Here is a 27,837-nt window from a genome sequence, read left to right as displayed (position 1 = left end):
CAGCGCTGCTGTCGGCAACGAGCTTGGAGTGGGAGGACGACGCGGTGCATAAGGCTAAATACAAGTCGGACAGCCCCGTGAATCGAGCCAAAAAGGCACAAAAATAAGTTCTGGTCCACATGTGAGCAATCTCCCTGGTTTCCATTGAAACCACTCCGAATGTTTACTACCGTAATTTTCGGACTATAAGTCGCTCTGGAGTATAAGTCGCACCAGCCTTGAAATGCACAATAAAGTGGAAAAAAACCCATATATAAGTCGCACCGGAGTATAAGTCGCACTTTTGTGGCAAATTTATTTGTCAAAATCCAACACTAAAAACAGACATGAACCACCAACAACAGGCTAAACGATACGGTATGCTAACGTGACATAAACACAAACGAGGAGCTGAGAACGGGCCTGACGTAACATTCAGAGTTATTCAAGTAAGTATTACATAAATAACACTATAATAACACTATACAATAACTACAATATAGTTATCTATATTGTAGCGTTAACAAAGTACCAGAAAAGACGTGGGTTTGGTAAACTGCTCTTTATTTAACAAATCAAGAGTTCAACAAGCCAACAACTACTGAACTTCCAGCCGGAGGTGGAAGAGGGTTCCATAAATGGGACCGGGCGTGCGCAAAAGCCATGTCCGAGCCCCATCCACCGTCCCCGGACAGCCACCCGGCAGAGCGCCGAACCCCGACTTACATCCACGGAGGTGAAAGAGAGCTCCCGTCGAGAAGGACCGGGCGTGTGTAAAAGCCATAATAGTTTTTCAAACCTTCTGTGTCACTCCAAATCATTAAATCCTTCAAACTCTTCGTCCTCCATGTCACTTACAAACAAAGCCACTAATGATGCCGGTAGTAGGTGGGGGCCTTCGTCATCTTCATCATCCCGTGATCGAATCCTTTGCCCTTTATGTAAACAACCGCCGTGCGGCACGGGTGACGTCACTTGCAGTTCAAATGACAGTAATCCCTTGCTACATCGCGGTTTGTTTATCGCGGTTTCACTACATCGCGGATTTTTGAATTTTAAAAATTTGTGAAAAAAATCACATATAAGTCGCTCCTGAGTATAAGTCGCACCCCCACCCAAACTATGACAAAAACCGCGACTTATAGTCCGAAAATTACGGTACATATTTGAATTTCGGATATAGCGCTTAGTGTGGATTAATTGTCAAAACGGACTTAATTGGCTTGTTGGTGAAGCTCTGCTGCCACCAGTGAAAATACAACTCCATTTTGAACGCCCTTTGTCTTATTAGAAGTTGGCTGTGCTTGAGTTTGCCACTTGCTCAATTGATGGGTAGCTCATTACACCCTAGCATCGCCTCTGGTTGTCATGACAACAAAAAAGACAGAACCGCCCTCACAAAATATTGCCTTAACATAAAATATTAGGATGGTTTTGCATCCTAACCCTGAGTGAATGCATTAGGGATTCAAAAAGGGATCTTTTTGCACACCACACACCTCACCTGGTGCAAAACACCTCAGCTTTTAATACATACTGTGTGTGTGTGTACATTACATTATATTATATTACATTACATTACATTACAACCGGTTCAGGGTGTCCCCCGCCTACTGCCCGATGACGGCTGGGATAGGCTCCAGCACACCCGTGACCCCCGTGGGGACTAAGTGGTTCGGAAAATGGATGGATGGATGGATATATTACATTGTATTACATTACCCATCCATTTTCTATATATTGTATTGTATTATATTATTTTATCTTATACAACCGCAAATTTCATCATTCGATATGCATCCTTTCAAGAATAAAAATGTGCTTTGCATGCTTGGGAAAAATTTATTAATCTAGATGAATTTTGTGCCATACTGACATGTTCAACAGTTTACTTCCTGTTTGCTGGACACGTTCTTATGGTTAGAACTCATGAAAGGTGACAAGCCACATGATGTGATATCATGTGACACGTGACTTGATGTCACATGAACAGCACGTGCGACAATTAAGCAATATCGTCTGACATTGAGACGTCATGAAATGTGAGATCATGTGACGTTGTATGCTGTCCACATGTCATATCTTCACTGTGCCACCATTACCTTAGCGGCACCCTCAGTGGCCACTTTCGTAAAATTCAAAAAAGCAAACGAAAACAAAAATGCTCACTCACTGGAAGCCATCTTTGACAGTGTCCAGAAAAAAACAAAAAACAAACAACTTCCGCACCAGTAGTATTTTTCATGTCGCCGCAGCAGCAGTGTGACGGCTAACATGTTAATAAATAAATGAAAAGGAACTAATGCTTTTGTTTCCCTTGAGGTGCAAACCAACAAGCTTGAAGAGCTCTGGAGACTTGACTTTTTACGCACTTTTTACGCACTTAAGCCACTTCCTGTCCAAACAGGAAGTACAAACATTTCTTGAGTACTTGTTTGCATGGTGAAGTTTTTTCACACATCATTGCGGTGACTTTGTTCCAAACGGGACGCATGTCGCCGGCGCCATCTTAGCTGCCCAACGACGTGTGACCCTTCTCCGCGCCATCCGCCATCTTGTTCTTCAAGTATGCAAAGCGGTGCGACATCGAAGGACAAAACTAGCCACCGCTAGAAACCGTCGTCGTAATCATCGCAGCCGTAATTTGCTGGGTAAAGACAACAACGTCAACAAATATAAATGGCTGTTGCATGCTTTTGGGATAGAAACAGAGGACTTGTGGCTTATTAAAAAATGAACATGCTAGCAGCAGTAAGCAACGTGGCCGGCAATCTCCCACTGACCTTGACTGCCCATCAGCTCCATGACGCTTACGCAGGCGTCCTCTTCATCTTCCTCGTCCTCCTCGCCCGCCGCGTCGTCGTAGGCCACCGGGCCGCTCTCCACCAACGTGGACGGTGGTGCCGGCGCCGCCACGGCCACGGGGACTGCGCAAGAGGGCTGAGCAAAGAGGGAAATATTGCCAGGACTGAGTTCTCCGAAAGTGTCAGGAATTAGGCTGTACCCTTTTTATCCCCTATCAAGCCCACAGACAGTAGGTTTGCTCGTTTGATGGCAGAGTCTAATTCCTGGGAAAGAGCCAGTGAGTGGGCAGAGTGCACTCATCCCATTGCATCTAATCTGCAAGATTACATAAAAGGGCAGCAGCCTGGGCCAATCATGACGGACGATTGGGGGGGGGGGGCTAGTTGCTTGGTAACGAGGCTTGTTGACCCCAGCACTTTTGCTGGCACGTGATGAAGCAAAACCAGAATAGAAAATGCAGGAATCAAACAAGAGCAGCGTACAGTCAAAGAAAGAAATCGCCATGAGGTCGCTTGTGGTCATGACAGCCGCCATCTTGTCCAAAATGACTCGAGTCCCACAGGAGACACACACACACACACAGACAGACGCGCACCATGCATGCCCGCGCGCGCACACACAAAGGGCAGAGAGTCGAGTGGGACTCTTTGGCGTTCTCCCCGCAGTATCTCAAATGAAGCCACGACAAAATCATCTGTGAGGCCTATCTGGTTGTCATGGTAACAAAAGCCGTGCACTCCGAGACAGAACCGTCCCCTGAAACCAAAGCATCGCCGCCGACTGGAAGCGTGAGGTTACCGGTGACCCAGGAAGGCGTGGATGCCGGTGAGGTTGTGGACAAAGGCAGACGCAACTCTCACCTGCTGCACAGCCATCTTCTTGCCAGGCCGCCCGCTCACAAATGGCTGCAACCTGACAATAAAAAACAAAAAACAAAGACAAACCTCAAAAACTACACTAATGGGACCAAAATGCAACTTTTCATCGGGACTTTGTGTTAGGATGAATATCGGGGCCAGCCGCCACCAGCGGGGGGCTTTTTAATAATATGCCAATCATGTCGCTTTTGTTTAGGCGGTTGCGAGCGCTAGGGGTCAAAGGTAAAAAGGCAGCAGGTCTCCGTGGTGACTGACTAGAAGAGGAGCCGTGGGTAGCCGCCTCCACCACTGCCGCATAAATCATGCAAACACTGACAACTATGTGGCGCTCTCACAGACGCGCCCCTGCCATCGCTCGTCTCACTCGGAACGATTACGCTCAGATCGAAGAGTCCGATATAGGTTAAAATATAATTGACATGCCCTAATAATGCAAAAATAATTGACATGCCTTATAAGTGTTCACGGTGCACTGCAGAACTTATTTTTTTTTGTTCAGATTCAATGTGATCAACTTTCAAGTGACCTGAAACTAACTGCTAAGTTAGCAGCGAGGCCACGGCGGAAGTCTGTACTCTCCCGAGAGACAGTGTGCCGCTTTTCACCAACCAAAAGCTGTACCTAATGATGTGTCCGTTGCCACTTGCTTTTAACTCCGCCCACAGCTAACCGCTCCGGCGTGAGGCTATCGGTAGCTGCCGGCATTAGCGGTGCGGCGCTAATCAGCTTAGTGCCAAATGAAACGCCGCCTGAGCCGCCCAGGCGATTGACAGCTGACGGGAGTTTAGCCGCCGGATTGGGCGTGCATGCGTGTGTTTAAGGGGCAGAGGACAGGCGAGAAAGGAAAGAGCAAAGACTTCGGTGAAAAAAAAAAAGAAAAAAAAAAGACAGAAAATTAATCTGCGTGAGGGAGGCTTGCGCTTAAGGGACAAAGGAGGAAGTGAAATCTAAATCCCCGTTCTAACTAAGACAGCTTTTCCTGTCTCTCTATTTTGTAGAAAAGGTATCGACGGAGGTGCGACTTTTTCAACTTCTCCAAGTCCGAAGATGAAAAATCTCCAGGTCAGCGATGATGTTGCCCCGCCCTTCTCATGTGTTTCTGGAGAACAGTCGTGGGGAAAAGCTGAGTTCTCGTAACTCTTTCCTTTCAATACACCAATGCTTGGAAGTGCTTCCAGTCACAACTGCGTTCGACACAACACTGGTGCAACTGACACCCGCCGCCGGCACACGCCATTTGTGTCTCCCACCAACCGTCCAGGGGCTGTCGGTGGCAAACACCTGCCGGCTTAAGTGCTGAGCTGCCAGTTTTTCCACAGTGGAAAACAAACCCTATCAGGAATTCTCTTTCTTCTTCTGAATATATTTATTTATCTATTTATATTGGAAATATAAAAGAAGAAATATTATATTTCTGGAAAAAAAATATGAGAGGGAAGATGGGAGCAGGAGAACACCGCTTGAGGGCAATTAGGTGCTATTTCCGGAGCCTGCTTCTTCCCAGTGAGGATGGGGGGAAGTGGGGGAGGGGGTGTGTTTGGTAAAGGCAGCAGCGGCTTTCATATTGCAACAATTCCGCAGAGAACTTCCAACCTAAACAGCCCACTTGGCGCATCTGATGCTCCTCCACTTTCGAGACAACTTGACTGACTCACAGGCACCAGTAGATGGCGCGTTTTGGAAACGGGAGCAGCACAAAAGTTTCTCGTCTAGGCAAAGGGGAAAAAAATATTTTTTCATTTTGTCTGATTGATCTCGTTAACGACGACACATTAGGAAGAGCCCCCCAAAAAGTGCAACAAGAATACACGAGGAGGGTGTCAAAGTGGGGGATGAGCGCGCTATGGAACGGGGAGCTCCACAATGTGGCCTCCTCAGCAACAAGTCACAATGGCTGCACTGTCAGCAAAGGCTCATTGTCGCTCTTGCTCAAAGGCCACTCTTCTGCCCCCCAACCGCGTGCCTTCTTTTGGGGGCTTTTTCCCAGGCTGCAAACGGTTAGCCCGAGAGATGACAGCCACGTTGTAGTCCCGCTTTCGTATTCTGCTGACGAGCCTCGGTTTTTCAAAATCAATGTTATGAGCAACTGAGCTTGGTTAGAATTGTGTTGGCATTAAATTGTGATATTGTTGGCACACTGCTAGCAGTGTTGCTCGTACTGCTGTTAGCATTACTGTTAGCACCATAGCATTATTTTCCAAGTACTGCTACACTGCTCGATGGCGCACTGGTTAGCACGTCCGCCTCACAGTTAGGAGAGTGCCGGTTCGATTCCACCTCCGACCTTCCCTGTGTGGAGTTTGCATGTTCTCCCCGAGCCCGCGTGGGTTTCCTTCGGGCACACCGGTTTCCTCCCACATCCCAAAAACATGCTTGGTAGGCCAATTGAGCACTCCAAATTGCCCCTAGATGTGAGTGCGAGTGGTTGTTTGTCTCTGTGTGCCCTGCCATTGGCTGGCAACCGGTTCAGGGTATCCCCCGGCTACTGCCCGATGACTGCTGGGATAGGCTCCAGCACGCCCGCGACCCCCCTGGGGACAAAGCGGTACAGAAAATGGATGGATGGATGGATGCTACACTTGAAAAAGGTGTTTTGAGAGATCCCAAAAACTATCCAGACCACACACCAACTCGGCCTCGTGACAGTAGCATGAGGTTAGCATTTTGAGCTAATAGCAGCATACTACAAGTTGTTTTGACAAAAACCGTGTGTATGTTTATGCCATGACAGTGGAAAGCTGTTTTGTCTTTCGATTTCTTTCCCATTGAAGTGATTATGTGCCAAGCTGCATCGTTTCATCGCAAGCATAGAAACGCTTGTGCCCACCAACCTTTTCCCCAGGGAGCTGAGCGGCGTGCTGAGGTTGAGCGAGGCCCGGCCCGGCCTTTGGTAACGACCGCTCAGCCCGGTCATGCCGGTTTTAAGACCCCGGGGAGACTTGGAGGCAGGGCCGGCTGCGTTCTTGATGTTGAGGTCCTTGAGCACATCGTAGTTGATCTTGCTGGAGATCTTCTTCTGCTCTAGCATTTTCTCGATGGCCTCATCAGCCGTGTCGGCTCGGATGGCCACCCGCTTCGCCGTCACTCGCTGTTCGGGAAACGACAGGAGATGATGTGGTCACGGAGCCAGGGAAATCCAAAACTCATGTGACCAGCTAACAATCAAAGCTAACATTAGAGTCTAACGTAAACTAACCTTATAGTCTATTCACATTGGAAGCTATCACCTTAGCTCAAACATAGGTAACGTTGGATGCTAACTTTGGATTCCAATTTTGAAGCTAACTTTGGAAGCTTACACGTCCTCCTGAGATCTAAATTTAGCAGTAACAATAGAAGCCGACTTCAGAAGCTAACTTTTAAATTGACATTGTTACAAATCTCACTTTAAAGGAAAGAAGAGTTGGTACCTTCTTCTTTTCCTTGTAGATCCCCAACTCCTTCTCCTTGGCAATCTTGGCCTCCTTTTCTACAAACAAAATTCAACATTTTGGCCAACAAAAGCAATAAAATGCTGTCATGCTATGATGAAGATGAAGAAGAACCTTTCTGTTCTTTGAGGTAGTCTGAGTTCTCGGCCATCCAGAGAGCTGTCTTGATCTTGATCTCCTTTTCACTCAGCAGGTACTGCAAACCAAAATTATCCTTTTTTTTTTTGGTTGGTTACTTTTCACTCACAGTCACAACTCAAACTGAAGGTCTTGAGGAGGCCGACACATTGTCATCTGGTGAAGTGATCACACAAAAACATTTGGTGCCAAGCGGCTACGTACCAGCTCGATCTCGCTATCATCGATGCCGCTCAGGTCCAGCTCGCCTCCTTTGGCAGAAGTTTCTGTCACACAAACAAACAGAAGCAACATAGTCTGTGATTTGTGAAGCTTTCTGGTCTAAAAACAAAAAAAAAAAAACACCTGAAAACTCAAATCTGGTGCACTGGGGTGAGCGCTCGTTATCTGGTGGGCGCAGCCCTCCAAGAAGTTCCTGTGCGTTAAGCGCCGGCTGATAAGGTGAAGGCGGCAGTAATTGATAAGACTCGGGGGAGGCCAATTAGCCTGGTGCTAGTCGCACGCGGCTCCCTAATTTCAGCATATCCATGATAAAAAGAAAGAATAAAAAAAAGAGAGCTTCTCTTTCTCCCCAAATTTCACTTTGTCTTTGTTTTTTTGAATCTACTCTCCTGGCCGACGTCCCCTTTGGTGACCTCATTACATCCAGCAAAAAGCTGAACGGGCAACAACAACAAAAAGTTGATCTCACACCTTTCACATCTTTTGTTTTTATGGCTAACCTGTCAACTTTGCATGTTTGTGTGGACAATTTTTTAATTATTTTTTATTATTATATAGACAGGACAGCACCAGTTTGATGAACACTCAAGATAAAGGCATATATACAAACATCCCAGTGTAAAACCAGTCGTAATTAGCCAGAGTTAAATTTCATCCGTTGTCCTCGGGACATAGAACGGAGACAGGGCAGACAGATAGACGTTAGACATTACATTAACTCAGCCTGACAGAGCAGACAGACAGATAGAGAGACTAGTACATTACTGGGAGATAAAAATAAAAATATAGTATAAAAGGTTATATCCACACTGTAGAAAAACTATTCTAACCGTCCCAGCAGACTATTTACTAAAGCTGATGACAAGTTGGTGAGCTTTTTACCCACTGCTTCAGTTGCCTTTTAAAAGCATCAAAAGAGGGGATCTCTCTAATTGAGGCAGGAAGTAGATTCCAGTATTGACAGCCATATATGGAGAGTACGCTCTTACCAAAAGTAGTTCTTCTATATTCAAATTCACAATCACCCCTGGATGTTGACCTGGTACTGCATACACAGTATTTTTTATGGATGAATTCCATAAGAGGATGAGGAGGAGCCAGGCCATTTAAACACTTTTATATTAAACGTGCATTTTTTAAGTTCCTAAAGTTTCCAAAACTGAGAAGATGATACTTTACCATAATATTACAATGGTGATAAGAGTTTTTTTTTGTCTCGTATTTTGATAGCCCTTTTAAAAACCTGTTCAATCGGTCTGATGATGGTTGTGTTTGCAAAAGACCAGTTTGTAAAACAATATTCCATGTGCGAGAAGACGATACAATGCAGATATGTTTTTGCTGCTTCTGTTGTTAGATAGGGTTGAATTTGTTTGAAGTTTCGTAAATTGAACTGAATTGTGTTAGTTACGTTTTTGATGTGTTTCTTGAAGGTTAGATTGGAGTCCAAGATCACACCGAGATACTTGAAGTGTGACACACACTTGGCCAGTAGTTGACCTGTTTGGCTACAATTCTCAAGCAGCAACAAAAGATTTGTCAACCTGCTCATGAGGTCAGACCTTGAAATTGATTTCTTTAAACATTAGTTCAGCTCTGCAGACATGCACTCGTGTTATCATTGAGTGGCCAAAATGAAGAAGAAAGCAGGTGCTGGAGTGGGAAATCTTCCCTGCTCATGTGTGGGGCCAGTAGAACCCGCACCCCACCCCCACACGTGCACACACAAGCATCCAGCTGGGCAATAAATAGAGTGGCAGATTCTCGCTGACACAGGCGAGCCGGAGACAGCCCATTAAAACGCGACCCGCTCGACCTTGGAGGAGGTTCCGCCGAGTGAACACCCACTCAACCACCTGCTCCACCCTCCATAACCCCCATGTGGACTCAAAGGGGGGACTGAGTTCCACTCTCCACCCCTCCAGCTTGATGGAGTTCACTTTTTTATGCAAACAGTTCGGAGTCAATACGATAATGTCAGGATGCTACTCTGGCTAGCGGCTAAGTGCTACGAAAGTTAGACTCGAATTGTCATGGTTTGGCCATTCTCATTCAAGCTAGGAGTCAATACAGTATTGTCAGCATGCTACTCTGGCTTGCGGTTAAGTGCTAACAAAGTTAGACCCGAGTTGGTTTGTCATGGTTTGGCCATTCACATTCAAGGCAAGAGGTTCGGTGGGGTGGGGGTGCCCATGCCTGACCACATGTCCCATCGGTACGATGAATAATGATGACTGTCATGATTAATTCACAAGGCCGCCAAAGTGGTTTGAGAGATTCAACACAAGCTACAAATATTCGCTGAAAAGGGGCTCACATTTCAAGTCCGATTAGAGCCAACATCGATTTCGCCAAATAGCGTCGGAAGGACGTGATGTCATTGACAGAGTCGGTGGCGTCAGCCGAGGTTGGATTCAGGCTGCTTGACATGAATTGCTGCGTGCCTGACGTCCACTGGGAGGAAAAATGGGGACATTAGGGACTTAATTGGAGACTGTTTAAGGCTGCCCCTGCACTGCCAGACAGAAAGTGCATCAAGAGTCAATATTTATGGAGGTGACTCACAGGGAATCAAACCCATGGCTCTGCACTGCCAGCTCAAAAAGGGAACACTTGCAACCTATGCTAACATATTAACACGATTTGCGAAGAGGCCAGGCTCCCTCGGCTCCATCCTTACCGTCATCTTGGTCCTCTTTGGCACAAGAGTTGTTGAGGCCGAGCGAAGCAGCGGTGGGCAGGCTGGCCCCCAAGATGGACGCTAGCGTGGGTCCTTTCCTCTTGGGCTCCTGCCGGTCCGGGTCTTCAGATGCACCCCCGATCTGCTCCAATTCGATGAGCTTCTCCAGAGTGAGCTCGGCCAGATCTTTGCCAAAGTGTTTGGCCACCGCCTCCAGAACGTCCTCGTCGTCCTCCGTCTCTTTTTGGTCCTCTTCCTCTGGCTCGAGGGACGCCCCCAGGGCCTCATTCACGTGCTGCTGAAAGTCTATGTCCCAAATTTTAATATGCACATTCACAATGGATTGGATTTAGTCAGGAACCCCCCCCCCCCACACACACCAAAATAATAAGGTCTGCATGATTTCACACTTAATGCTAAAATTAAAAGCTTGACAATTAAATGTTTTTGTATTTTTTTTTTAAATAAAAGATTAGCTTTTTATTTTACAATACAAAAAGGTATGAAAAATATCCCTAGACAGAATTAACGTTAACTTAAGAAACATTGAACCACATTTTCTTTTTATGACAAACAAACAAAGGCAAACATTGACCTTGTTTAGTGTAGGCGGCGTAAATTCCTTTGAGTTTGGGTCGGCTGCTTTCCAGCTCTGACTCGATTTGGTCCTGGTAGCTTTCGATCTCTCCTGTAACATTTCTTGATTGGCCCATTTTGTCTACTGACTTGACTTTGCATTGGAAATACCTTCAATGTCGTCCATCTTCTTGGTGAGCTCTGCCTCTAGCTGAAACAACAATGCATTCTTCGTGTGTGCGCCGCCAAACAAGTTGAACCAAAAAATAAAAATGACAGCAGGTGATTGCGCACCCCACATCTAGACACACATGCTGCAAAGAAAAATCTACGGCTGCGGTTCAACTTTTGAGGCTGAACATACAACATACTGGACTGAGTTTCTTTTTTTAAATGGAATCACAAAAACATGGTGCGGTTGTCAAGGAGGATGCAAATTTGACAGGTCACTATGAAGGTGTGCTTTGCCTCCAGTCACCATCAGTGGGTTTTTTTTTTTAGGTGCAATGAGCAAGCCGCCAGCGTGCGGGACTTGCCTGCTGGGCTTTTTTCTTGAACAGTCCAGCCGTGAAGCAGGGAGGATCACACTCCTGCTCCAAGTCCACCTTCATGAACTCCTCCACCGTCAGCAGGCTGGTGGGCGTGTCCGAAAACTCCGCTAGTCTAACACAACAAGAAAACATTTGCTGCATATACAGGTTTTTTTTCTGGGGGTCATTCTTCCTGTCACATTGGAGTCACAATTCATCTCCAGAAACTCAAACGTGTCAAATGCGGCCTCCAACCTTTTTCTCAGCGTGCTGTCGCACACTTTGACGACATCGATGATTTCTTTGGTCGTGCGGCAAAAGTCATGCATGCGAGCGGCAACCAGGAGAGCTGCAATACACACACACGCAAATTAAATTGACCTAAAGAACTATCCAGTCTTGCTTTTGCTCATTTCAAATTACCGTAATTTTTGGACTATAAGTCGCTCGGGAGTATAAGTCGCACCAGCCATAAAATGCACAATAAAGTGGAAAGAAACCCCATATATAAGTCGCACTGGAGTATAAGTCGCACTTTTGGGGCAAATTTATTTGTCAAAATCCAACACCAAAAACAGACAAGAACCACCAACAACAGGTTAAACGATAGGTATGCTAACGTGACATGAACACAAACAAAGAGCTGAGAACCGGCCTGACGTAACATTCGGAGTTATTCAAATAAGTATTACATACATAACACGTTTATCAAACCATCTGTGTCACTCCAATTCATTAAATCCATCGATCATCCTTTATGTAAACAATGCTAACATCGGACTTGCTGTAAGTTGCATTTCAAATTATTCCACAGACCCATATAACGATATATAAAGTATCTTTCAAATAACTATCATATAACAACAATATTATCAAACCATCTGTGTCACTCCTAATCATTAAATCCATTGATCAAATTCCTCGTCCTTTATGTCAACAACGCCGTGAGCGTGCCGCACAGATCTAGTTTATAACTATATTGTAGCGTTAAAGTACCAGGAAAGAAGTGGATTTGGTAAATGGCTCTTTATTTAACAAAACAAGAGTTCAACTACTGAACTGAAATTATAAAAACATACACAAGTTGCTACACGAAATAAAATATATCAAATAACTATAACATAAATAGGTTTTTCAAACCTTGTGTCACTCCAAATCATTAAATCCTTCAAACATGGGGCCCTTTGTCATCTTCGTCATCCCGTGATCGAATCCTTTGTCCTTTATGTAAACAACCGCCGCGCGGCGCCAATGACGTCACTTGCAGTTCAAATGACAGTAATCCCTTGCTACATCGCGGATTTTTGAATTTTGACAATTTGTGAAAAAAAAATCACATATAAGTGACTCCTGAGTATAAGTTGCCCCCCCCACCCAAACTATGAAAAAAAACGTGACTTATAGTCCGAAAATTACGGTACTTTTCCGATATGACCCCTTTGCAAAATAATCACAACGAGCGGGACAACGTTTTGTTGATTTCAAATCCAACTCTGTCCACGTGGGAAAGCAAATAAAGAAATGCAATTCATGGCAAAGGTCATGGCGCACAAGTCGTGCTTTGCCAGTCACTTGACTACCGCAGTTCCGCAGACAATTTCAACCTAAACGCAAAGACAAATTCTTCAGCCCATTCTACCACATTCAAATTTCCTCCCCGTTGTAACGTTCAGTCGTGAAGGACAAAGGCTCGGAAAACAGCTCTTATTCATGACATATATTTAAACAAATTGGCTGATGAACCACTTATCTGGATTTTCCCCTCACTTATGTCACACTCTGCACCAGAAAAATCCACCTTGGTCGGCCTGAGCATAAATGGGCAATTATTGATGTGGTGACTTGCTCTGAGACACGAGATGAAGTAAAAAAAATAAAAATAAAATGTGCGTGCGTTCGTTTGTGTGTTCGCTTGTGTGTTGCGTAATGAGCAGCCAAGCACGCCTTGAAGAAGTCTTATGTAAGCTTGATTAGAGTGGCCGAGCTGCTAAAAGCGACTTTGTGCACGCTTCCTTCCACCTGCGAAGACGTGCAGCCGCTTGCCAACCTCAGAATCAGCACAATTGGCGTGACGAGAATCAGAGCGATCGTGATTGGATCAAAAATGGAATGATTCATTTGGGTTACTAATCAGGCTTTTGCCTCCAGTAGGCACATCCATCTCCACCTTTTATGAACATGAAACATTTAGGTGGGACAGCGCAGGAACATGTCCGTCCGTGCCAGCAATAGAGGGAGAAGCAAGAGTTCAACCATGTCAAAATCTGACGATTTCTGCCCAATCGAAAAAGGCTAATAAATGAGCAGCTGATTAATCGGTCGAGCCCGGTCCGAACGTTGAGCTTACCGGCCCCGCAGAGTCCGGAGGGCCTTCGTCCGGTGTGCATCCAGTCCCGCTTCATCCTCTGCACCAGCCTCAGCGCCGTCATAGCCACGTCGTGGTTCTTGTCACCGAACTCCAGCAGCTGAGCGAAACGCGGGATGTAGAGGCATGGGTCTGGCGAGTTCAAAGAGACAAGAGCATTTGACGCTCGTGTGAGGAAAATGTTCAAAATTCAATATTTTAAAATGTTCAAATTTAGAATGAAAGAAATGCGTAAATGTTTCTTCACCTACAATTTCAGGGACAGAAAACATTTCATGTTTTGTAGTATGTACCCAGAACAGTTTGAAAAAAATGCTTTTACCTTTGACTTCAAATGGTTGTTTTGGGGAGAGGCACACAAACGTTCCAGCCAAATACAGTGGAGCCTCAGTTTTCGACTACAATCCGTTCCAGAAGGCTATTCGAGAAGTGAATCGTTCAAATCCCAAATCATGTTTTCCCATTACAAATAATAGAAAGAAATGTATTCTGTTCCCAACAAAAACAAACAAAAAACAGGCCTTTTTTAAGCATTTTTTCATTTGCGCATTTTTGTCAGATCGCGCAACTGCAGCGCACCGCCGAACTTGCAACCGTAGCGCGTTGCCGACAGCGCAACTGCACTGCGCTGGCCCCATTATTGTGACAGAGCGGTCACTGAACTTTAGAAAATATTTTTAGAGTCCTGATGTACTTTCCAAAATTTAAGTGGACCTCAGTGCGCAGGGAGCTTAATTTGAAACGATTGCGCAACCGCAGCACGCTGGGCGCTCACTGTAGAATTGCTTTAGGAGCGTCTTTGTGTTTTAGGATGGCTTTACTGCTCCCACTTGCTTCCTTTGGAGGCATGATTCGAGCTGATGATCAGAGTAACAAGAATGTAATAACGAACGGAGTCAGTTGGCATGCGGGTCCTCTCGGCTCATCTCACTCAATTTCGTCCAATATCCAAAGCAAAGAAATCTCTAATTTTTTGTTCGAATACCGAATTGTTCGAGAACCGGGACGTTCGAAAACCGAGGCGCCACTGTAGTAAGAATAGTAATGAAATTCCATCCTAGTCTTAGTTCTTGTAACTCAAGGATCTTTGGACGATGTTGATTCTTAATATGTAATCAAATGTCGTTGACCCTAAATAAATTTGCACATTCCTTTATGGATTTGAAAAAGTGGTAGAAGTGGATCTGGAGAAATGCATTTATGTATTGAAATCATGTACAACATGACAAATCTCAATTCCAGTTTTATTTCGGTGCTACAGATAGGACCTTTCACTAGTCACTTGCTTAGTTGCATTTCAGAGACAAAATCCTTTTGGGGCAACTTATTTTCTGTGTTTTTAGTTTTTACGCTTTCCGACCTTAATGTCTTCGTTTCGGGGTGCTGTTCGTGTTGAAAGGATTATTAAACTACAACTTAATGGGTTGTTCCTTTGACTCTAACCTGCTCCGCGGAGGGGGAGCGCTCGCGTGTTTTGTGCTGTGACGCATTCTGCGGAGGTTTAGCTCCCTCTGACGTCAGTGACATACGTGAACGTGATTGGCTGACACCGAGGGAAGGAGAACGAAATGAGGTTAGAAAAAAAAAAGGTGAAAAAGCAAAATAAAGATCAGAGCTTGAAAAGTGTCCACAACATACCACCGCTGAGACGCGACACGACGGGGGCACGCAAAGCGGAAGACGCATTAACCCCTGGGGAGGGCAAAACCGAGCGAAAAGAGACGACGCAGCGAGGAGAGGAAAAGTGTTTTTCGCTCCAAGTTGGCGGAGGAAGACGCAAAAGAAGCAGAACGCGGAGGCCCAGGAGGATATTTTTAGATGCGCTGCTGGCGTAAGCTTGGCCGCCGCCGTCGTTTTAAAATCGGCGTAGAGAAGGAAACGGAGCGACGCGAACCCTCCGGAAAAATCCCCGCTTGGTCGGAGCCTTCACCGCGCTTTTTTTTTTAAGGGGGGAATCTTGCGCGCCGATGCCCACAGCGGACTGCCGGCTCCTTCATCATGGCCGGATCATGAGGTGCTTGAGCTGTCTGCTGCTGCTGCCCGACACACTCCGAAAGTCCAAGAAGCTCGGCGCGCTCCCGGCGAGGCTCCCGCTACCGCCCTACGACAAGCACAGAAAGATGGCCGCGGAGCTGTGCGCTGCAAACAACGGCAACCTGACGAGCGGCACAACGGTGGCGGACGCTGATATGGCGGTGACCAACAAGGAGGCAACGACGGCCACCGTGAGCCAGGCCGCCAGTGGGGGAGGACAAGTCGAAGGCGGAGGAGAGGGCGATGGCGGAGGTGCGCCCGCGGCGGTGGCCGCCACCGGCCCCGGCGACGACCAGCACAACGTCACCAACAACAACACTGCCGAGACCGACACCTGGCAAAGCAGCCACCCCACTCTCAGGGAGAGGTGCAAACCCTCGCATACTCCAGACTATCGTGTCATACTCAAGCCATTTTAGAATCAACTAAACCGAATTACCGTTATCTACAAGCACTCCAACCCAAATCGGGATTTTCCAGGCTTAAATGGCATTCGTAGCTCAAATCAGTTGTTTTGACCAAAAGTTAAAAAAGTTAATTATTCTGTTATTACACAGTCAAATGGCGATAAGAAGTATTGACGCAGGACAGTATTGCCAATTTCCATACGGATCAATCCAAGTAGCTTCTAAGTTTGGTTTTCATAAAGATTGTGGCCTTTTAATTGTTCTCGCTTGAGTGTTTTAGTGCTTGGTAGTTGCAATAATCCTTCTAATTTATTTGTTTTTTAGGAACACCTTGATGTTCAACAACGAGCTGATGGCCGACGTCCACTTCATTGTAGGCTCTCCGGGGGGATCGCAGCGGGTCCCGGCTCACAAGGTAACCAAACAAACGAGCTAGCTAGCAAGCCTGCGCGTGTCGCCAGGGAACGTCCACTGACTCGACACTGTCGTTCTTTTGCGCGGGCAGTACGTGCTGGCCGTTAGCAGCTCGGTGTTCTGCGCCATGTTTTACGGTGACCTGGCAGAGGAGGAAGCTGACATCCGTATCCCCGACGTGGAACCCACCGCTTTCCTCATCCTGCTTAAGTGAGTGACTCTAAAGCACCAACACACTTTATTTTCGTCAAAATCCTCAACAGCTTTTGGCCAAATCTCTGATGAGAGAGGCCACGATGTAAAGCATAGCCTTGGTAGGGATTCCAGACGGCGAGACTTCAAAAGCTTCTGATTACTCATCCCGAGCGAGCAAGACTTCTCTGTAATTGCTGCTTTGTTTGTCCTCTTGCAAAAAAAGAAAAACAAATCTGGCCTGACAATTATGTTGCAGAGCTGAAGGTTAAAAATAACCTGCTGTTGCGCATAGCATGCCAAGAGACTGCAGTGGTGGGATGGCCTTTGGCTTGCCAACCTGTCACAGAGCAGGCCTGCGTTTGCAACGTCGTAAGGCCAAGTGAAGGTGGCCACAAATTGAAGGAGCTCCTTCCCCACTTTGGGCACCAAATCATGGCTAACATTGAGCCGCATGCTCTTTGCCTGTCAGGTACATGTACAGCGACGAGATTGAGCTAGAGGCAGACACGGTGCTGGCCACCCTGTACGCCGCCAAGAAGTACATCGTCCCGGCGCTGGCCCGCGCCTGCGTCAACTTCCTGGAGACCAGCCTGGAGGCCAAAAATGCATGCGTGCTGCTTTCACAAAGCCGTCTGTTTGAGGAACCTGAGCTGACGCAGCGCTGCTGGGAGGTGATCGATGCTCAGGCCGAGCTGGCGCTGCGCTCCGAAGGCTTTTGCGAAATTGATGCACAGACGCTGGAGATCATCCTGTGTCGCGAGACGCTCAACGCTAAGGAGGCGGCCGTTTTTGAGGCCGTCATGAGCTGGGCGGCCGCCGAATGCCAGCGGCGGGGACTGGTGCCCGCCACCCACAACCAACGCCAGGTTCTGGGCAAGGCGCTCTTCCTGGTGCGCATTCCCACCATGAGCCTGGAGGAGTTTGCCGACGGGGCGGCACAGTCCGACATCCTGACACTGGAGGAGACACGCAACCTGTTCCTGTGGTACACGGCCGCCAACAAGCCCAGGCTGGACTTCCCCACGAGCGCCAGGACGGGTCTAGTCCCGCAGAGATGCCACAGGTTTCAGTCGTCGGCCTACCGGAGCAACCAGTGGCGCTACAGAGGGCGTTGCGACAGCATCCAGTTTGCTGTGGACAAGCGGATCTTTGTTGGCGGACTGGGCTTGTACGGATCCAGCGGCGGCAAGGCCGAGTACGGGGTCCGCATAGAACTTAAGCGGCAGGGCGCCACGCTGGCCCAGCGCCTCACCAAGTTTGTTTCGGACGGCTCCAGCGGGACCTTCCCCGTGTGGTTTGAACACCCGGTCCAGATCGAGCCGGACGCCTTCTACACGGCCAGTGTGATTCTGGATGGCAACGAGCTCAGCTACTTTGGGCAGGAGGGCATGACCGAGGTGCAGTGCGGCAGGGTCACTTTCCAGTTCCAGTGCTCCTCAGACAGCACTAACGGCACCGGCGTGCAGGGCGGTCAGATCCCCGAGCTTGTCTTTTATGCCTGAATGACAGGCAGATCCTCTCATGTAGCGTTGCAAAGTCCCAATGAGACTCTTCTGGAACTTGATTTAATTTAAGCATTTCTTTTCTTATTTAAACACTGCACTTGTTGACAACACAACTGGGCTACTTTCTGTACTAAAAACGAATTGGGTTGAATCAGGGTAGCCGGTTCTGAACAAGCCACAGTCGTGCTCATGCGCTAAAGGTAAGAGGAGGCGACCAACCTGAGACGAGTCCAGAAGCAGCTAACAAGAATCCAGTTGCCTCCATTCAAATTTTCAAATTAACTAGTTGACAACTATCCAGATGGGTTTGGTTGGTTCGTTCGACCCAACAAATATTTTTGAGGCCACTTGCATACATTGACCAAGCAAGAATGGTTCCGTTCTTCTCTGTTCCCATCTTATTCTTACAACAACACGATCGAACACTTTCAGAATTTCCCATTTTCCACACAAACTTTCCAAAATCAGTGCAGAACCTCAAGCAATTCTCTCAACTGATTCAAACTATGTTTCAACCAGCGAGAAGAGTCCAGTTGCTTTGGTTAAACCTTTGCTTATGAGTGCGACCTGCACGACTGAGAATCGACACAGACACGTCAAGTTTTTGCCCTTAACGAGCGCAGCCTCTCAACTGTTTGCTTTTTCTTATTCTTTGGACAGCTTGATGCTGCCTGAAGAAGCATTGATGTGCTGGGACAATGACTATGATAAACTTCTCCAAACTTTGCTTATGCTTTCTATGTTGTGTGTTTGTTGACACGACATCGTTTCATTCAGCAAAATTCTATTGATTGTCAGTATTAAGCAGGAAGGCATTAAAATAGAAAAGCGTACCTATGGCGGGAGGTTTGATGCAAAGGTCTCTGGAGAGTGCCAGGAAGGTTTTTCCCAAAGTGTACACGTTCACCTGGAAAGAGGACAACAAGGACATGGTCACATGACTGTCGTGATAAACAAGCACTCAAAGGCAGCCACGCCGGCGGCAAAATGCATTCTCGGGGCGCCACATCACATTATTAATGTGACGGGTGTGCGCGTCACACATGTTTCATTCTACCCCCCCATCTGCAACTGAAAGGCCGTATGACAAAGACACGAGGCGTCCTTTTGACTCGCTTTGGCAGCAAGGAGCACAACGACAGAAGGCGGCGAGGGTCGCGGACCCTCCTCTGATCTCTGCCGCTCCCCCTTGCTGAGGTGGGGGCTTGGGGTTTCTGGCCCCACCGAAGGCAGACTGGTGCTATTGTGGTTCCAGCCAGGAATGCTGCATGGATGCGTGTTGATGGCACGTTTCTTTGCCATGCTAGAGACACACCGGAAGTAAGGCGGGGGGGGGGGCCTTGCCAAGGAGCAGCGTGTTTGCAAAGGAAAAATAACAAAAGAAACAGTGAGTAGTACAAGCAGAAGACACACAAAGAAACACTGGGAATGAAACTGACACAGGAAGTTCCAGTTAGCAGGACAGGAAGTAGAGGTGCAATGGAAGTGGTGGATGGAAGGGTGGAGGGGTCATGAGCTTCACCTTGACTAAGCTGCGACGTCTGCGGGTTCTGTGTTTGATTCCTGCCATGACATTATAGCGCCACTGATTGAGTCATTCCAGACCGATGACACACACACACGTGCATGCACCTGCATGCTACCACAAGCCGTGTTGGGTGGTCACAGGCTGCGGCAGGACAGCTACCTGTCTAAAAATGTGCCCAAGCCCAGCTGTGGCTGTGTCTCAGAATGGACGCACACATACATCCCCTCTAGCGCACTGACTGTTCTATTAGTGGACTTCAAAAACAGACGAGAGCAATGGACATACCTGAACGATGTCGCTGAGGTCCAACAACATGTCTGCCCCACCAATGTTAAGTCATCAAGCAAAAATATGCAAACACAAAAAAACAATATTGCATTTTGATCGGGTGTCATCAAAGGGGACCGCGTCTCCTCAAAAACCGAAGCATTTGACCTTCTACAAAGACGCTTCTTTCCCATTCCGCATGTTTTCGTGCGTTGCCTCCTGATCAGGGTTCATTCATGCTCACAAATGTTCATTGTCGCAAACACGCTCACAACTGTTGGTCAACGAACGTCGTGCGAACATTTGGTACCTCAAATGAACGCAGATCAGAAGGTAACGTCGGAAACAAGTCAATTGCTGTCTGCCCAGCGCACGGCTCAAAGGATACGCGGAGTTCCTTCGGTGCGGCACACTAGGTAGATGCAGGCGGCCACCGTGTGCGCCGCCTTGCGCCCGCATGTCAGGTGCTTGGCCAGCGCCATCTTGTAGAAGTTGAAGGCCGTGTCCAGGCAGTGCTGGTTCAGCTGAAGCTGGTGGCCCAGGACACCAATGTGCTGCTTGGCTGTGGGCACAAATGTGTTGATGAGGAGGCCCAATGAGACAAAAGGTCAACTCAACTTGTACCTCTGTAGAGTGTTTGCGCCCGCGACTCCTTTCCCGCGTGGGCCAGATGACCATCTCCGAACGACGGATTCTTGGCGCCGCCTGTACAATGAAAGGGCACATTTTGTGTTCACATTGCAAAATGCCAAGAGTTGATGTCATGACCAAAGCTGCAAATTGGGGTCAACAAACCAAAGGAGATTGGTGTGAAACAATAGCACACTCATGTGGGCGCTCAGAAAACTACAACAACATACAAGCTAGCGGATGCTTGGGGGGGGTCAAAGTTCAAGAGGAGATATGCTTGACATGTGACCGATAAAGAACAGCTGATTGATGTGATGAATCAATATGAGTGCCGCTGCTCATTTGCGTGAGAGAAAACCGGAAGTGGAATTTCGGTCTCAATAATGTCCAATTTTATTTTGTGAGGATGAGGAAATTCAGATAGTGGACGGATGGAATTCTGACCTTCCGAAGAGACAAACTGCGAGGCCGCGAGCGAGCGTCCTCCTCCCGACTCAACAAACTCCACCTCGGAGACGATGATGTTGTCCTCCAGAACGGACCCGCAGGCCATGCAGACAGCGTCGCCGCGTGCATGGTCCACATCCACGTCAGAACTGCCGCAGTTTTTGCACTTCCGGCTCATCTTAGCCTCTTTCGTGCACTCCACGTTCAACACAATAAACACATGAAGAACAAACAGCAATGACATCACTCAAGTTGCAAATTTTCCAGAAAACGTTACTGCAGAATTAGCACAAGTGAAATGCCAGCAAAACAAAATAAGCATAGTTCAGCGAGTATCAAAGGAGGATTCAGGCCACCGGTTCAGGATCAACCCTGCCTGCTGCCTTAAGACTGCTGCGACACCCACCCTTGTGAGGATTAGCGGTTGGGAAGATGAATGACTTAATTGAGCATCAAAAGTAGACACAAACGTCCAAGAATTCAGTGATTCTGCAGCTGTGGCACGTTAAAGTGACACTAGTGAGGAGAGTTCATTTACATTTAGATTTTATTGCAATACATTTGCATTCAGTGTATATTTCTCTATATTTAAAAGCACTGTCAATGTTTTAACTGTACAGAATGTTACAAAGGCTTACAATGATAAAAGTGCACTTTATAGAAGAAAACCTTTGCCTCGTTTTAAGGTCTACTATGCAACTGTATGATAACGTTGGTCATGATGGTGGTGGACTTGGAGGGTTAAGAACTTCTGTTAGGAGATACTTGGTGTCAGATGTTTGAGAACCACTTCATTTGTTAGCTGTCGTTCATGAACCACGCCAAAAAACTCGGGTTTCCTTAATACGTGCTGACGTCACGGAACCCAAACGTTGCGTCGCCTACACCTGACAACGCATTCAAAGATACTTCGACGTGACTTTCTACTGAATTAATTCTAAAGCGGACTGAAGCACACCATCCTTCAAGACCGTCGAGAAAACTAGTGACAACTGTGGACCTACCGCGTTTAGCCGGCTAGCTACGTGGCACCGCCGCCGTCCACTGCTCTCTCCAGCCGCGAGTCAATTCGGCGACACGCCAGAAAAAAAGGTCCCACGAACGCACACTGGATTCGGAATGTCGCGTGCTGGAACTAGCGAGCCGAATGAAGCCTGTGGACTCTCCACACGTGCCCGCGCGCGCGTGCACGTTAGTACCTGAAATCCGGCGTGGAGTGGCGTGCGCGCCCACCGCCCCCTCAAAAACACTTGTGTGAGTGGATAAGTGTTTCTCTAAAGTATGTGCCTATTTAATAAAAGTTGTAGTGAACCTGAACTTTGTTAAATGTCAGAAAAAAAGAAGACATATTCCAATACACATGCGTATACACAAGACACGTGCGCGCTCGGACGATACCAACAACGGTCAGAGGCGAGGGGGGCTCGAGTCAGTTTACATTGCATTTAAGTGGTCTGAGCCTATGACAACAAGCAAACATTTTCAACAGAGTTTCTAGTAAACATTTTCTACATTTTGCTGTTTCACAGTATCCGGTTGAATTCTGCGTGACGCGTGGACCGCACCAGAACCATGAATTCCAAAAGGCCCTCTTTAATTACACGTCATTACGTCAGAAATGTATTTCTCTGTGATAAAATGACATGACAAAATTTCTCCTTAAACACAAATTGTACTCATGTCAAATTAATCTTGTAATGTTCATGAAATATTTTAAATAAAAATCATTTTTATCTTAATTTGAATGATTTTTATACTGCATGCATGCAAGAGTGCATATGTAACACAACACCAACACCAGAGTCCCAAAGTAGGAAATACTGCTCTTTATTCCCAATTGTCAATAAATGTGGCGCTGGCATACAAAGCCACTGAACTAGCACCTTTCAAGTGCGCACAAAATACACAGTCACACACACAAATTTGTTTAGTGAAGCTGTTCTTTGAGGCAACAAGCATTAAAAACACTTTTAGCAGCAGTGGTACGGGCTGAATGACACGTCAGCCAAACTCGAGTACATCAAGTGATGAGTTGTCCTTCATCTGCTTGGATTTGTGCTCTTCACAGACGTTCTTCATACAAAAAGAGAATCCAAAGGGAATGTGTTTAGTGTGTGCGTCACCAGGATGTCGTCGTCATAATTACTTCCATGATCAGGGCCCCAAAAGCCAAAACTTGAATTGAACCTATACCAAGGCCACAACTTGAAGCAGGGCAAGGCAAAACTTGGCCCTCACGGGCCATTTTTGATTTGGACAATGATTAGAGACGAGTAGACAGACAAAAACACAATACATAAAATAGTTTAACAATAAAATGGCAGTAATTACTAACTTAATTGAATATTTTTTAATGACCCAATTATTTGTTACATTTTAAAATGTTATATGTACAGCAGACCTTGGCTATTGGCCAACCGCAAACCATCAAAATGTAAAAATCCATTGTGGGGAAAATTATGCACATGGGGGGGGGGGACTAATTGGGCGTTCCATGAGGGGCCATCGGGCGCTCTTTTCCTGGTCCACTTTCAGGAAATTATGTTTACTTTGACATGGAAGGTGGGAGCTTATATCTTGAAGGCAGGGAGGAATGGGAATTGACCTGCAGTATTTGTAGTTATGCAATGTTAGGGAGAAGAGCCAAATGAACGTTAACAAATACGAATGTAGAGTTTTCACATAAAGGCTTGTCAAGCCGGATTGACGATTGAAGCAGTCCGTATGTGGGCCCCTGGACCATACTTGGCTCCCCCCCACACCCATCCCACTGTTCTATCTTCAAAGCGATACCCTTCAAGTGCTAATTTGCCACTGTCAACTGAAAGCCCCGTCCCAAAGAGTTCAACTGTAGCATTTTTGTCCGGATCTAACCCGAAGCAGTCAACCTTGTAACGTTCTAACCTGACAAAACCATCACCATCAATCCCTCTCTGAAAACCAAGTTTTTGTTCCAAAACTGCAAAGTAAGGGTGCACGGTTAAGAGCCCTGAAGTCCAAAACACAAAGGTGAGGAAGACCAACATTGTGGAAAGTCAAAACGGCACATTCAAACATCTGCAGGAATACATTTCCCCCGATGCTTTTCCTATCGACCACACAAATACACTTTTAGTCCAGAAAGTGACGTCAACGCCCGCCCGCCCGCTGAGCTTTTTAAGACAAACAAGATGACCGATGTCAGAAGTAGGAAAGGTAAACACGACGCGAACAAAAAGGACGCCAGAGACGGCAACTCTTAAAACCGGAGAAAAAGTTTCTTTTGGAGACCCGGTTTCTGCCGGCTACGTTTGATCCCCGAACGAAGACTCACTGGTGTTCCCGAGACTCGTACAGCAGCTTGGCGGCCTGCAAGCAAAAATCGGTGGCAAGTATTGGGACGGTAAATAAAGCGATAAAGCGAGCAGTCGCAGACACGATTGGACGTGGTTGTCGGACCTTGTGCATAGCCAGCAGCCACAACTCGGCCACCTTCTTTTCTTCTTCATTAGGGGCGGCGTCCAGACGTAGCAGTTCCACTTCCTGAGAGCCCGACGGCTTATACTTGACCAGCATGCCAACTGCACGTGGAGATGTACCTGCGCACCAGAAATGCATCATTAGCATTGACATAAGGTCAACTGTGACTAAGTGAAAACAAAACGCCATTGAAAACGCTACAAAGATATTGCTGTGTCTTCATAAACGAACAAAACACAAACAAAAGCCACAGATGAGAGCGCTCTTGCTTGAAAAACCCGGCTAAAAAAACGTGCCTATATGGCAGCTATTTTGAGAGGGAAGACTTTCCTGCCAACAATAAAAGATCTTGGAAGTGATGACAGACTGAAGCTCGTGGACTTCAAAACAGAACGCTCGAAAATTAATGCATGTTTAGCATTAGCACTAATGCTGAGGAAAATCCACAAAGACTTTCAAATGTAACGGGGGATCATGCTCACATGCATTTGAAAGAAATAATAAAAAAAAATAAAAAATAAAAAAAAAATAAAAAAAAATGTGTGACGCAGTCACAAGACGGACGATTAGCGCAAACCTTCGCAGGCACAGCTAGCATCCAGCAGGCCGTCACCAGCATCCAACTCATTCTCTGACAGCGCAAACCGGACCCGACCCAACGGGACGGGACCAGTCAATATGCAACAGCAGAAAAGAGAAGAGGCGGAAGAGTTAATATGCTGCCAGCTTGACCGCCATTTCATTGCTTCCATTAGCACGCTCTGAACGCCATTTACATGCATAGGACAACCGCCATTTTAACATGAAGGGAGAGTCACCAGGCCCACAGGATATCAATTTGAGTGGACACCATTGAATATTGTCAAAATGAGGACATCAAATGAAGACAGGTGAGTGGAAAGATGCAAAAATGAGCAGATGCCCAATGAAAACGAAAGATTGGTCACTTGGGGCGAGTGCCAGGTGGAATGAGTGGTCGCCTGGCAGATTTGCAAGTTGAGGCCCAAAGTGAACAAAAGTGAGTATCTGTAAAATGAATGGTCACATAAAGATCCCAAGGGGAGCGGACGCTCAATGAAGACAGGTGAGCGCACACCCAAAGATCCAGACTCAACATTGGAAGGGAAGCAGGACAGTGACAGCTGCCAGGGGGAAAGTGTGAGCGTGTGAAAGGAGCTCCCGGCATTTACCTGTGGGATTGTTCGTGTCAGTTAGGACCTGTATGCTGATGATGCGAGCCAACTCCACCTCAAAGTTGTTTTCGCCGTCCAGGAACAGGTACCTGACAAGTGGAGAGCAAGCATAGATTCTTTATCCTCTCCCACCATTGTGAGCGTCTCTCAAAATATTGAGTGAATATCGATGTCTTTTTTTGTTGTGGTTACCTGTGGTTGTTGGAGAGGCGGCAGGTCATGCTCGCACACTTGTCGGACGTTCCCAGAGTGACCAAGAAGGGACTTCCTGGACATTCGCAGACAAACAAGATGTTTTTTTTGTTGTTTTTTGTTTTTTTAACGCCACCTAATGTTGGCGCCATTTTTCCATCAGAGGCCAAAAACGTGCAGCTTATCGATATCAAAATTTGATAGCGTCACAATACGACGATGGCGCTAATATCGTGCTTTGCTAGAAAAATGCCATGACAATTTCAAATTGTAACAACTGGAACGCAGCGTTACGTTTCAACGACTTCGCTCACCCGCCACAAGCACTTTGATTTGCTTCTCGTAGAAGTCGCTCTCCTTTTGTGACAGAAGGCTGCACTGGGAGCACTGCCTGACCGGGTCCACGAAGCTCATGCGGGGCAGTGCCACCTTCTTGCTGCAGCACTTGTCGCAGAAGCAGCGGCCACAGCGCCGGCAGTGGTGCTGCGTGCACAATGAGGCATTTACCTTTGCTGGTGTGGCACAATCAATCAATCAATCAATCAATCAATCAATCAATCAATCAATCAGACCTTGCGCTTGGTGAAGTGAAACTTCGTCTCACACTGCATACATTTTTGACACTGTGGAGGGAAAACAGGAAGAGGTTACACACACACACACACAACATGCCCATAAATGTAGAAAGAAGTTAAAACTAATTATTCAATTTTGCTCCATGAAACACTTAAACTGAGACACTGAGATTAGAATCAAAGTGGGATAACACCAGTTTATCATTTATAGGTCAAGTGCAGAATTGGGAATAAAGCAAATGAATCTCTTTCAAATGAATAGTCGTTGAAAAAAATAATAATCAAAGCATTGGAAGTCAGGCTAAAGGTCAGCAAGCGTTTGTATAATTGCACAAAAAAATAAAATTAACGTTCAGTTGGTAAATTACTCCCGTGACGGCCACTTTATATGTGCCTTTAAAATGTGTAACAAACACAGCAACGGCTTTGCCAAGACAAAGAATTTACGTCATATGAAGCTTGTCTTTGTCACTGGCACGACACAAAATGTTAAAAGGTGGACGAGTGAAAAATGTTTACTTGTATTTTGGTATAAATAAACTGTTATTTAAGTTTAGTACCGTCAAAATCCCCAAATTTCACACGAGCCCCTGGCGGATGATTATCACTCAATTCAAAATAAAATAGTTCCACCACGCAACTCCGTGAGTGGCTTGGATCGCAAGACCTTAGACGATGATTAAATAACATAAGCATCGAATATATTTATCCGTTTTAATTACATTTTGAGCGCTACTTCAACTATAGCAAAAACGTGTCCATTTTACTTTGAAAGATTTTCATGGAAACGCGCGGTCCACCACATGCAAGCAGATTTTCTAGCAGCTTCATGGGGGGGGGGTAATTTAGCCTTACCTCTTTGTCGGGCACCCATCTGGGTTCGTCCAGGCAGAAGGGGCTGTTGAAAGCTCCGTTCTCGGCCACCATGCGGAGCCCGCTCGGGCTGCGGACCAGCTTCTTTCCGTCGGGCACTGAAGACATTTTCTTCCCTCTCCTTTTCTCCTTTTGGTTGCTCTCTGGAAGACTGGTAGTGACGGCGGACACGCCCCCGACCCTCTGGATTGGCAGCCCGATGGGCCAATGAGTGTGTGCGGATTAGGTCACGTGGTTTAAATCGCTGCCAGTGCACTGTTTTACTGTATGGGTCGCTGCGCCCAGTCGACACGTTTGCAAACTTTGTTATTTACGTTTCACTGAAAATACGTCACAAAAAGATAAACACAAAGAAAAAGAAAACACGAACAGGATTGGTAGTAATACTGCAGTTGGCAAACAAAAGAACACACAAAATAACGTACCCAAGAAAATGTTGTTTTTTTTAATGTATTTTTTAGGCTATGACTATGATCTCAAACATTTTCCCTACAGCTGCAGCTGTTGTGAAATG

The 27,837-nt window shown here is 46.5% G+C and overlaps 3 protein-coding genes across 6 annotated transcripts; 1 reads left to right on the top strand and 2 right to left on the bottom strand.

Moving 5' to 3' along the window:
- Positions 1-1,477: 1,477 nt before the first annotated feature.
- Positions 1,478-22,026, bottom strand: brf1a (BRF1 general transcription factor IIIB subunit a). The gene is made up of 18 exons (XM_085931764.1): positions 21,029-22,026; positions 20,579-20,659; positions 20,343-20,516; positions 19,973-20,004; positions 18,994-19,066; positions 13,587-13,736; positions 11,495-11,588; positions 11,246-11,372; positions 10,881-10,920; positions 10,729-10,821; positions 10,134-10,439; positions 7,436-7,497; positions 7,208-7,289; positions 7,073-7,131; positions 6,494-6,750; positions 3,645-3,696; positions 2,763-2,919; positions 1,478-2,626 (listed from the first exon to the last, which is right to left on the bottom strand). The coding sequence occupies exons 1-18, from the start codon at positions 21,273-21,275 to the stop codon at positions 2,589-2,591; spliced, it is 2,124 nt and encodes a 707-aa protein (XP_085787890.1). The 5' UTR covers positions 21,276-22,026; the 3' UTR covers positions 1,478-2,588.
- Positions 15,148-18,886, top strand: LOC147045609 (BTB/POZ domain-containing protein 6-B-like). 2 transcript variants are annotated; one of them, XM_085931762.1, is made up of 5 exons: positions 15,148-15,435; positions 15,553-16,005; positions 16,370-16,460; positions 16,551-16,669; positions 17,124-18,886. In XM_085931762.1, the coding sequence occupies exons 1-5, from the start codon at positions 15,173-15,175 to the stop codon at positions 18,154-18,156; spliced, it is 1,959 nt and encodes a 652-aa protein (XP_085787888.1). In that variant the 5' UTR covers positions 15,148-15,172; the 3' UTR covers positions 18,157-18,886. The 2 variants fall into 2 exon arrangements, with proteins under 2 accessions (XP_085787888.1, XP_085787889.1); XM_085931763.1 differs by having other exon boundaries at positions 15,148-16,005.
- Positions 22,027-22,842: 816 nt separating the features above from the next.
- On the bottom strand, positions 22,843-27,524 carry zfyve21 (zinc finger, FYVE domain containing 21). Of its 3 annotated transcripts, XM_085932556.1 has the most exons (9): positions 27,306-27,524; positions 26,448-26,498; positions 26,190-26,358; positions 25,876-25,951; positions 25,681-25,772; positions 25,068-25,121; positions 24,470-24,609; positions 24,345-24,379; positions 22,843-23,104 (listed from the first exon to the last, which is right to left on the bottom strand). In XM_085932556.1, exons 1-9 carry the CDS (start codon positions 27,429-27,431, stop codon positions 23,071-23,073), a joined length of 777 nt encoding a protein of 258 aa, XP_085788682.1. In that variant the 5' UTR covers positions 27,432-27,524; the 3' UTR covers positions 22,843-23,070. The 3 variants fall into 3 exon arrangements, with proteins under 3 accessions (XP_085788682.1, XP_085788683.1, XP_085788685.1); XM_085932557.1 differs by having other exon boundaries at positions 22,843-24,379; positions 27,306-27,522; XM_085932559.1 differs by lacking the exon at positions 25,068-25,121 and having other exon boundaries at positions 27,306-27,520.
- Positions 27,525-27,837: the final 313 nt, after the last annotated feature.

Source organism: Syngnathus leptorhynchus, chromosome 15 (genome assembly GCF_054491065.1).
Source record: "Syngnathus leptorhynchus isolate UIUO chromosome 15, UIUO_Slep, whole genome shotgun sequence".
In the NCBI taxonomy this organism is placed as follows: Eukaryota; Metazoa; Chordata; class Actinopteri; order Syngnathiformes; family Syngnathidae; genus Syngnathus; species Syngnathus leptorhynchus.
Note: the sequence above shows the minus strand (reverse complement) of the source record. Positions and strands in the feature narration are given on the sequence as shown.

Coding starts and splice junctions, on each gene's coding strand:
- LOC147045609 (XM_085931762.1), top strand. CDS start 15,173: ATGAGGTTAGAAAAAAAAAAGGTGAAAAAGCAAAATAAAGATCAGAGC. Junction 16,461..16,550: donor AGCGGGTCCCGGCTCACAAG/GTAACCAAACAA, acceptor TTGCGCGGGCAG/TACGTGCTGGCCGTTAGCAG. Junction 16,670..17,123: donor GCTTTCCTCATCCTGCTTAA/GTGAGTGACTCT, acceptor TTTGCCTGTCAG/GTACATGTACAGCGACGAGA.
- brf1a (XM_085931764.1), bottom strand. CDS start 21,275: ATGTCATTGCTGTTTGTTCTTCATGTGTTTATTGTGTTGAACGTGGAG. Junction 7,498..10,133: donor CAAAGAGGACCAAGATGACG/GTAAGGATGGAG, acceptor TTTGTGTGACAG/AAACTTCTGCCAAAGGAGGC. Junction 7,132..7,207: donor CTACCTCAAAGAACAGAAAG/GTTCTTCTTCAT, acceptor TTTTGTTTGTAG/AAAAGGAGGCCAAGATTGCC.
- zfyve21 (XM_085932556.1), bottom strand. CDS start 27,431: ATGTCTTCAGTGCCCGACGGAAAGAAGCTGGTCCGCAGCCCGAGCGGG. Junction 26,359..26,447: donor TTCACTTCACCAAGCGCAAG/GTCTGATTGATT, acceptor TTGTGCACGCAG/CACCACTGCCGGCGCTGTGG. Junction 25,122..25,680: donor TGACACGAACAATCCCACAG/GTAAATGCCGGG, acceptor TTGCGCTGTCAG/AGAATGAGTTGGATGCTGGT.